Raw genomic sequence first — 10,742 nt, forward strand, 5'->3', positions numbered from 1 at the left:
TTGCCACGCGCATCCTGTGCATACTGAAGAATCCCGAGAGGAAAGCTCTGGACATCTCAACTGAGAAAGGAATTGTACCGCGTGAGTTTGAAATCCAAACTGTGATGTAACTTGTCGTCAATTGTGACAATCGAGTGTTATTATTATATGATGATGATGATGGTGATTATTATTATTATCATTATTACAGTTATAACCAACTGTACAAAGCACACACCTCCATTTCCAAGATCCTCGCAGGTGCCACCCATCATATCGTGGTAGATCGAGCCGGGCAGGAGCACTATCTGTCCGCTTGCGCATTCCTGGTGATTCGCATGTGGTTAGCTGTCAGGTTTAACAGAAAACCCAACATGTTCATCTCAAGCCCAAACTCCAGCAAGTAGTTTGTACAATGACAACCGTGTGCACAAAACGGAATAAAACGAAGCTTATTTTGTACATTTTTGCATCCTTGAAAATGTATCTTCTATATTTTTTGTAACGCTTGTTTCCACTGTTACTTTAATTATGTTCATTGTATGTTAGCCTTTTAGCACATCCTCTTAAAATCTGCCACAGTCTGCATTTCACAGCACATATTCGAAATACGTGAACCGCGTTCAAAGGTTTATTTGGATTTTATATTAATCTTTATTGCACTTGACTTCCGTATTTTCAGAGCTTGGAGAATCAGCTCTATCGACTTCGTAGGTTACTTTTAATACAAAATCAAATAGTAAGTTAACATAAAACATAAGCGAATTTATTATTCATTTCCAAGTATTCTCTACTTTTTCTTAGTGGCATTCTTACGGAACTGAAGTGATTTCCAGTTCTTAAAAGGGTAGAAGCCAGTTTTCCTACGGTCATGAATGTCTCATATCCGCGCATGTCTGTTTTTCACCGGAAAAATAAAACTGCATGACCAACGAGCAGCTGTCGTCTACTAAACAGAAGGGTCACATTCAGGTAATTTTCACATTTCAATCAAATTACGTGTTATTGCGTCAGTATGCATTGTATCATTCCTGAAGGATAGACTTTGTTTGATATTAAACTAGCTTGCTAGGTAAGCTAGCTGTTGTATAGCTAATATTGGCTACGGCTTATGTTATTTTTGACAGTTTGTTAGCCATCAGCTAGTTAGCTAGCAAGCTAACTGGTGTGGTTTTCTTTTAAAAAGGCATTTTGACAGCTTCTTTGTCACTTTGGCTTATTATAAAATGTTTGTAGCTCCATTGTCAGTTACGTCTCTCCTGCCAACAGCGTTATTTTACTAATGTCAACTGCCTTCGTGGCTTGTTATGTCACTTGATCCAACTTAAAGTTATCAGGCCTAAACCAAGCCAGTGTTAGCGGTGGCATCGTTAAACTAAACACTGACGTTACACTTTGTAGACCGGCTTCAATTTAGATATTGTTAACAGCAGCTTGGCACGAGGAATTCCCTCGTTATAACACATATGCTGTGCAACTTTGTCTGACACCGAGAGCCGGTCAGCAGGAAGTTATGGCTGACAGCGTTGGCCGGCTGCCTGTCTGTCTCTGTGTGTTCTCTGAGCACCACATTGTATCAGCCTGGCCTATTTATCAGTCAGGCTCTTGCTGAAACTATATTTTTGTGATCGTAACCAGTGTAAGGGTTAGGATTGCAACAAACGACTGTTTTGATTATCAAGTAGTCTACTGAATATTTTCTTAATTTTTCATTTGGTTAATATAACAGTGAAAATGCCAATCATAATAGCCAAGAGCACATGTTGATGTCATTAGACTTCTTGTTTTGTCTGTCCAGCATTCCAAAGCCCACAAATTTTCAGTTTACTGTAATGTGTGAAAAAGAAAAGCTGCAAGTTGTCACATTTGAGAAGCTGGATTTAGAGAAGTTTGGATTTAGAGAAGTTTGGATTTTTTTAGAAATTGACTCAACACGATTAATCAATTATGAGAAATGTTTTCTATTGATCAACTAATCTTAGCAGCTCTACTGGCCTCTCACTGTTTACTTGTTCAACATTGCTTTCCATTGGTCCCGGACAGTCAGCCAGTCACTGAACTCAGGTATGGACAGACGGCCAGCAGACAGTGTGAATCACAGAGTGTTCTTGGTTTTCCAGGTGTGACTATGGGGAAGTCTTTTTCCCACCTCACTAAGCTAACAGGCCAAGGTGAGGGTCAGGACAGCCTGACCTCTCCTCTGGAGGACACACAAACTGAGGACGGGAAGGGTGGTGACGTCTCCCAGTTTCCCTATGTGGAGTTCACAGGACGGGACAGTGTGACTTGTCCGACATGCCAGGGCACCGGGAGGATTCCCCGAGGTAACACCAGTCAGGTTGGGGTTAGAACAGTTAGACAAGCTGAATGAAGACTGAAAAGTGAGCTGTCTGTCTTCCATAGCCACATGATTTTACGATGTCTAGTGGTAATCCTAAAGTAGGGGGATTAGGGAGATTTAGTTCCCAAAAGAGCTGACAGTGACTGCCTGTGTTTCAGGACAAGAAAACCAACTTGTGGCATTGATTCCGTACAGTGACCAAAGGCTGCGGCCCAGGAGGACGTAAGTACTCTTTCCTTTGGGTGCCCTTAGGAAGAAATGTTAGACAGAGCCACCAACAATGTTTTAATGACGGAACATCTCTCATTTTGGCATAACAATGGGAAGTTGAACTAAAGATCCAGGTTTAGCTAATATGCACAAAATAGTTTGTTCAGAACTCATTTTTTAAATTGCACAGACATTTTTCCACCTAAGCTTGATACTGATTTGCTTGAGTATGCACATTATTCTCTATTCACTATTACTGTGACGTACTGCAGCTCTACCAACTACAAATCCCAAAACAACAACATGGTTTTTATATTAACACATATTAGAGTTATGAGAGGAAGAAAGGGTCAATGGACAGTTTATCAAAAAATGCAGAAGGCATTTGATTTGGCAGAACAGGGTTCTTTCCCAATATAAGAATAGACAATAGATGTAATAGAGAATTGCGCGCACTGCAAGTTCCCTGTTGTGGTTGATAAGCACAAGTGAGGTCTTGTTGTCACAGTGAGGTTGCCAGCTTGGCAACCTCACTGTGACAACAAGACCTCAGGAAGCTGCTCACTGTCACTACACCTAAACTATTGCTCAACCAGAAATGGTTTGCACACCTAACACCCCCTGTACTGACATGTTTATATTTGTGTTAGATGGATTTATCAAACTGGATGCAACTTGTTAATTAGCAAGCTTTTAATGGTAGGCGTATATTTGAACTTTGGACTGAGCCAGGCTGGTTGTTTCCCCCCTGCCTCCAGTCTTTATGCCAAGCTGTGTTAACCACACCCCAAGTCCAGCTGTGTGTCCTTCTGTTGTGAGATTCTGTAAACCACATACAGAATCATATTCAAGAAAGAAAGGAGGTGGATAGGTGCATTTCAAATGTGAAACAATGCCTTGCCACCACAGCCTCACCACACCAATGCAGCCACCACATTGTGCAGTAGATTTTAATATCCACATGATTCAATACATTTAATCCACTTACTGATACCACTGGTCAAAGACTGTGGTATCAGTCTGGTCAATAAAATAGCAATAATATTTTATTGACCACTGGTCAATAAAATATTATTGTTTCTTCATATTGTGAAACAGAAACATATTCAGTTGAATTGTTCCTTTAACAGGGTTCCTCCCTGCCACACAAAGTGACATCTTCTAGCAGAGCAGTGTCTCTACCCATTAAATACACCCAAATACACATTCCAGGTAGATTACTATTAATTAGCAACTGGTATTTTTAACCTTTCCAAATAAAAAGTTGACAAAAGGCATAAACACCTATTTGATCTGTTTACTACATTCACCACTGGTACAGCCTGTGGCAGAATGTAGAGCATTAGCTGTAACTAGTCACAAGTCATTCACACAAGTTGATCCTTCGACAAAATTCATGCTGACCAGCAAAATTCAAAAATAAAATTAAGATATGAAAGTACAGATACAAATTTGAAATGAAATCTGTCCAACATTTGTAGTTCACATTGTGTGTTAAGCAAGGGAATCATGTGGTTATCTTGTGTCCTCTTCAGGAAGTTGTATGTTTCAGCATCTGTGGTGGTCTGCCTGCTACTGTCCAGTCTGGCTGTGTTCTTCCTCTTCCCGCGCTCCATTGATGTGTCCTACGTTGGGGTGAAGTCCGTTTTTGTCAGCTACGACCAAGACAAGCGCAGCGTCTATCTCAACATCACGGTGAGCTTTGGCTGCACAGTTTAAAAATATCGGTCCTTCCATTATGATTTAAATGCATTGTACTCCAAATACAATAACTGTATAGGATGATATAAAAGTGTGCTTTAGATATACAAAGCATCTTTTCAGCTGTTTCTCCGGAGTGGTTGACACAATCAAAAACCCTCCCTGCTCAAGAACACCATCTCCAAAGTTGTGTCTTTGCTGCCCTCTTGTGGATAAATGATTAATAACCTCAAAAAGGCAAAGAGGAAGGTGCTGATAGTATGTATGTATGGTATGTCACTAGATAAACTGTGCACCCTCGAGCCCAGTTTACTGATGATCATTAAGTGGACAGTGATTGGCTTTGAGGACTGAATTAAGGGCTCATTCGGGCTGGGTAATTACCTGAAAGTTTACAAAATGCACCTCAAAGAAAAAAACAAAGTACATCTTTGATTTGACTGTGATTTAATAATGAGTGGCCAGGCTAATTTTCATAAGGAAAAGTCTCAAATGATGGAAAAATGTCAGCTGGGGGGCACAGCTGTATAAATGTACCATCATACACTTTTAAAATGACTCTATAGTTGCAGGGGATACTCCACCTACACCTCCCTCACCCACAAACACACACCCATGATATAAAAACTGTGTTTTTATGGTGTTATGGGTTGAGGAAACCAATGTCTACTGCTAGTAGTATACAACTTAGACTAATAACTCTTCCAATGCTGGTTCTCCCCCAGAACACTCTCAATATCACCAACAACAACTACTACTCCGTGGAGGTGGCCAATATCACAGCTCAGGTGCAGTTTGCCAAGACGGTGATTGGTAAATCTCGCATCAGTAACACCACTGCCATCAGTCCTCTGGACATGAAACAGGTACAGCTCAGTGTCTGCTCACCAGTTAACCATTCCTCTCTGACGACTCTTGACTATATGTTGTCTCCATTTCTGATTTCAGATAGATTATATGGTCCCCACCATCCTCGCAGATGAGATGAACTACATGTAGTAAGTACTGTGTATACTAAACCAGGCATGGACCACCGGCCATGTTTAAAATTCTTTTATTTACTTTTAAATCCCTCAATGGCCTTGCCCCGCCCTACCTCTCTGAGCTGCTGCAGCCTTATTCACCCCCCCACTCTCTCAGGTCAGCTGATCAGCTGCTCCTGAGTGTACCAAAAACCAGGCGCAAGCTCAGAGGTGACCGTGCCTTTGCTGTAGCAGCTCCAAAACTATGGAACGATCTACCTCTCCATATCAGACAGGCCTCCTCTCTGTCTGTTTTTAAATCCCATCTGAAAACCCATCTTTTCTCCCTGGCTTTTGACACTTTGAGATGTTGAATGTATCTATTATTTTATTCCATTTTTTATTCATTGTTTTATTGTTATTTATTTTATTGTGTTACTGTATTTTATTTCTTTTATTCTGTTTTTTTTTTTTTTTTTTTCTGTACAGGTGTGTTAATGTTACTCAGCAGAAAACAGAGTCTCTGCAGGAATTACTTGTTTTACCTCTGCCCTTGGCCTGATGCAGGGTGTGGTTTGAAGTTGAGGCAGCTTGGAGCACACACGTCAGTTTTAAGACAAGCTTTCTATCTATTAATGGTTTTTCTAATGTCTTCACTTTGGGACTTTTTACTTTAAAATGAACAAAGAGTGTTGTTTAAGTGGTGCTCAAAAGTTTGTGCTGGTGTGCCTAAAAGTTTCAGCAAGAAGCACCAGAACTACCAGTGGAAAAAGCTAGTCTGGAGCTGTGTCTCATGATTCTGTTCATTCTTCTTTATTCAGTTGAATATTTATTTGAGAAATAGTTTATTCTATAATTCTCCCCTCCAATGAAGGGGAAAAAGTAGCAGCAAACTAAAACAGCACACAATCATTGTGAGAGTCCTGTGAGAGAGCTCCTAACTTAGCCTCAACATTTCTAACTTAGAAAGATTTAGGGGAATTCTCAGAGCAACTCTGAGCAAGGCAGGGGCTGAAACTTTTATCTTAGTGAGCAGGCGTGGTTGACCCTGTCGATAGGTATGACGCATATTTTTCAAAGGTGTGATTGATTGCTAAAAACACACGACACTCTTAGTGATAATGTTCAGTGAAATCAATGGACCTAATCATAGAATTAGTCTATATTAAGAGATGGTGTAATTCCCAACAGTAAGCTCTGTACTTTAAAAGTCGCCTTCAAAATACAAGTAAAAACAGAGGTCTTCTGGCACAGTAACCTGCTCACATGCTGATAGTTGTTGTGTTTATATGCTATATGTTAGTAATTTCAGTGCATGATGTATTTGATAGGCCTGTTAACACTGCCTTAAATATGACTCTCATCAGTAACACCAACAACATGATGTGAGCACATCTCAGATGAGACTGGCCACAAACACCATCCCTGCACCTTCTGCTCTGTAGTGTCATTCAGCGTTTGGAGAATATTTTTCCTTCCTCTTTGTCTTTCCACCATTTAAGAAATTCTTTGGCCTCTGAAAAGTCCTCCTCTATACTGCTAATGGTTTTTCACAGTAGGGGCTCTCTGAAGGGCTAGGATGCTTTGTGAATACATATTTTATTTACTACTGTCGAATTAACTGTACATGAAATTTTCTTAAGATTTTTCTTGTTGTCAAGAAATCCAAAGAAAAGACCCTAACCCACGATGAACGTATCCTGTAAAATCACATCCTGATATGTCTTCTTCCTCTATGCCATACAGCTCCATTTTTGTCAGAAAACTTTTAAAAACACATCAGTGATCCACAGTGCTTCGCTGGGTAACATGTTCCTTGACACTGTAGTTTATTTTTACTCAAACCCACAAATTCACTAGAGCAACAACTGTGGATTCATCCACTGTTGAAAATAGCCCCCAACTAATCCATGATTTCCTGCTGTCTGAGTAACGCTGGACTATTTTAGTCTTTTGGACTAATACAGTGTTAGTTTTGTTCTTTTCCTGATTAAGAGTGGAAATCTTGAATAACATCAGTCTTATTCTTAAAGATGCCCAGGAAAGCTTCTGAGAGATCTTAGAGATGTTATGTCGAGGGTCCATCTTTTTAATTCGTTTAATCACACCCACCGTTTAATCATGATATGAAACACCCCTTACAGTAAATTATGGGGTTATGGGGTGCCTTAACTCCTTTTTAATCTTTACTTTCATCCACCCTTGGACTGGGTTAAAAAGGGATGTCTTCACACCTCACACTTGAAAATATTGTTAGTTACTTTTTAGCTTGTCCACATTTAAAATCCCTGGTTTTGTTTTCCAGTGACTACTGCACTCTGCAAACCATCAAGGTCCACAACATTGTCCTCATGATGCAGTAAGTTGTGTTGATGTCATTTATTCTAACCTTGGTGTAAACATTTGTGTTTACCAAGCGGAGTTTGATTCGTCCCTCTCCACCCTCTGCAGAGTGACCGTCACCACGACATACTTTGGTCATGCGGAGCAGGTGTCTCAGGAGATGTACCAGTACGTGGACTGTGGAGGAAACACCACCTCTATCAGAGGGACCAAGACGTTCAGCATCCCACATCCCGCTGAGTAACCCCTCCACTGTCCTCCTCACCGGCCCCACATCGGGGTCTGTGTTTTCCCTTCTCCTCCACCTGCGCTCTCTAACAAACTGCTGTTGTCACAAAACCACAATGTTTCCTAGAAAAAAATTCACGTAAAATAAGAAAATTATGTTGGGGGAGCACTTTGCAATCACGTAGTTGAATGTTTTGAGCTGTTTGCTTGATCAGCTGCAGCAATGACAATTCAGTTCACCTCCCTTGTTTTCTTCTTGAGCTGCAAGTGAGTATGTTGACAGCTTCTTGAGGTGATGCTGATCAGCAATTTTATTTTCCACCACTCTCTGGACACATAGAGCATAGTTACCGTCACATTTTAGGCCTCAAGGTAACAGAGCATCAGTGAATTGTCTCATTTTGTCAAGATAGTAAATGATGTTTTTGTGTTGCTCAAACGTCTTTCTCTACAGTCTTATTCCACTGTCACTGCTTTAATACTTGGTTACTTCCTGAGGTGGGGCTGGGTATTTCCAATCCCTAGTTTGAAGAGTATAAATGTTTCTATGTTTTGTCTAGCAAAATATGCCAAACTATAAAGTGTATCAGTGTTTGAAATGACCAACTTAAATGCAGGACAGTTTTCAATAAGCAATTCTATGGACGTATTTCAGACAGAAGTCCAAAAATCTTGAAGTTTCATACGTGGATGAAGTGGTCTGTAATATTAAGTTTGGGCTTACTACTGATCATTTCAATGATCATCTTAAAAAACCTATTATAAGCTTGGTATCTTTACACTGAAGTGGTCACAGAGAAAATGAGTTTTAAGCATTTCCTGCTTCACAGAATGAAAGTATCATTGATATGATTCAGTATGGGATTAGATTTCTTTCCAACAACACTGAAGTGGCATCATAATTTCAATTATTGTGACATCACTGTAGTTTTTAGATTCCACTCTTGTGTTTGTTATAAACCGTGATCTATGATTTCTGATTTTCCAGTTGTGTTAAAAGCAACAAAAGAACTTGATAGAGATACCTACCAAACTTTATAAGTTGATTTAAAATGCATTTAAACTGCAGTTTAAAGTTCTCTAAAGCGTGTTCCTCCACCACAGTGTGTTAGGCTCTATGGAGAAGGACCTACAGAAGGTGGTGTCGTTGCATGCTTAAGAGTATTCAGACACTGCTGTGTGTGATTCTGAGATAAGCTCGTGTTGTTCATAATGTTTCTCTCTGGCTGCACTGTCCGCTATGAATTGTACAATCTGCTGTTTTACGCACAGGTACATTAATTATATTGCTGTTTTTTTTGTCTCCAACTTTCTAATGAAATGAAGACACTCCTCGTAGGCTGCAGTCAGACCTCTGCGTGTTCCTGTGATCTAGTTTGTCTAGCTTGTCTGGCTTGAGACATTTTGGGAAATATGCTTTCTTACCTTTTTACCAATAGTCAGATGAGAATTTTGAATCTAATATTTGCTATTTGAAGATTTAAGGCCCCCCCACACCAGCATTTAGAAACAAAGCCATTTCATTTCAACAGAATGCCCGCAGTGTTTGAATTTGCTTGTGGGAGTAAAGTAAATCTTTGTACGTCTTTCACAAGTCAACTTTGATGAACGTTAACATTTGCTTTTGCACTCCTAAACAGCAAACTTACCTTAACAAGGCTGATCTTTAATTTAATGGTGAGCTGGGAAGTCATCATAGCCTGTTAGCTGTGTGGCGCCACATGCTCCATATAATGCTAGTGAAGTAAAAACTGCTCAACAAAAGAGGCATGGTTTGTAGACAGTTCTGAGACTCGTTTATTATCGTGACCGAGCTATTAATTAGACACGGCTCGGCTGGTTAGCACCCGGTTAGCTCACTATGCCTCCAGCACCACCTGTTCCAGATTCCATTGTGTCGCTTTCTGGTGTGACCAGGCCAGAACTCCCCTTTAGACAAAGGAAGAAAAAGTATACGATGCTGCACAGAGTGTGCAAAGAGTGTGAGTGCACTAGTTCTTGGCAGTACAAGCAAAATTATTTGACAGATAGTCTTAAATTAGCTCTCGATTTTTCACTTAAGAGGAACACTAGGCTAGCAGTTCCCCCATATGTCCAGTGTTTGCGCTAAGCTAGAAAGAAACATGTCCTCAGCCCATCTCTGTACTGGCCACACAGAGATGAAACAGAAAAAGTCTTCTTGTCTTTATCTGAGTACAGTGGTGAACAAGCGCATTTCCTTAAATGTTGGACTGCTGTAGGACTGCATCTAACACTGATTTTATTTATTGATTAATCTGTCTATCCAAATTCTTGGGCATTCCTTTTTCGAAAACAACTGGTCAATTCCTATCACCGTTTAGGTTTTCAATATGTTTTAAGCTGTTCTACATTGGAAATCAAATTTCCGAGTATTGATTCTATTTCACACGTCAGAAGCAATGCAGACATGTGGACAGATCATCGACCACTGAAGCCTTTAGGTTGATTAATCATGAAGGGCTTTTTTTTTTGTTATCAGCAGTAATAATATTTTTTTTCATCATGTAATCAGAATTTCCAACTTTCTAACATTTCTGGGGGGGGGGGGGGGGGGGGTGGGCATGTAATTTAATGGCCATTTTGACCATACATGCTGATTTGCATATTATGTGTACTCACTACCACATTCTTCTACCTGTGTTGGTGTCATCCTGGAAATGGTGTTCTCATTTTTGTACCTTTAAAAAAACAAAACAAACCAAAAAAAAAAAAAACAACAACTTTAAAATACTAATGGGAATATTTCACCTAATTTATTTTGTTGATCAAACTCTCAAATGTATATTTTTTCATCTTTGATTGAAAATCATCCAGTTGTGTCTCAAAGCTGTTTTGAATTTAAAGAGTTGTGAATGATTCATGTGAATGCTGAATTGTACCACTGCTCTCTGCACTTTTAAGGTGTGTGTGGGTCAGTGTGTGTGTGAGTGAGGGGAGAGAGGGAAAGGAACTCAAAG

At 39.9% G+C, this 10,742-nt stretch overlaps 1 protein-coding gene across 1 annotated transcript; it reads left to right on the top strand.

Annotated features, from left to right (window-relative positions):
* Positions 1–893: 893 nt before the first annotated feature.
* On the top strand, positions 894–10,261 carry tmem106bb (transmembrane protein 106Bb). The gene is made up of 8 exons (XM_041954869.1): positions 894–951; positions 2,100–2,303; positions 2,479–2,542; positions 4,066–4,225; positions 4,957–5,097; positions 5,180–5,229; positions 7,499–7,552; positions 7,645–10,261. Exons 2-8 carry the CDS (start codon positions 2,108–2,110, stop codon positions 7,778–7,780), a joined length of 801 nt encoding a protein of 266 aa, XP_041810803.1. The 5' UTR covers positions 894–951; positions 2,100–2,107; the 3' UTR covers positions 7,781–10,261.
* The last annotated feature ends 481 nt before the right edge of the window (positions 10,262–10,742 follow it).

Source organism: Chelmon rostratus, chromosome 16 (genome assembly GCF_017976325.1).
Source record: "Chelmon rostratus isolate fCheRos1 chromosome 16, fCheRos1.pri, whole genome shotgun sequence".
Taxonomy (NCBI): domain Eukaryota; kingdom Metazoa; phylum Chordata; class Actinopteri; order Chaetodontiformes; family Chaetodontidae; genus Chelmon; species Chelmon rostratus.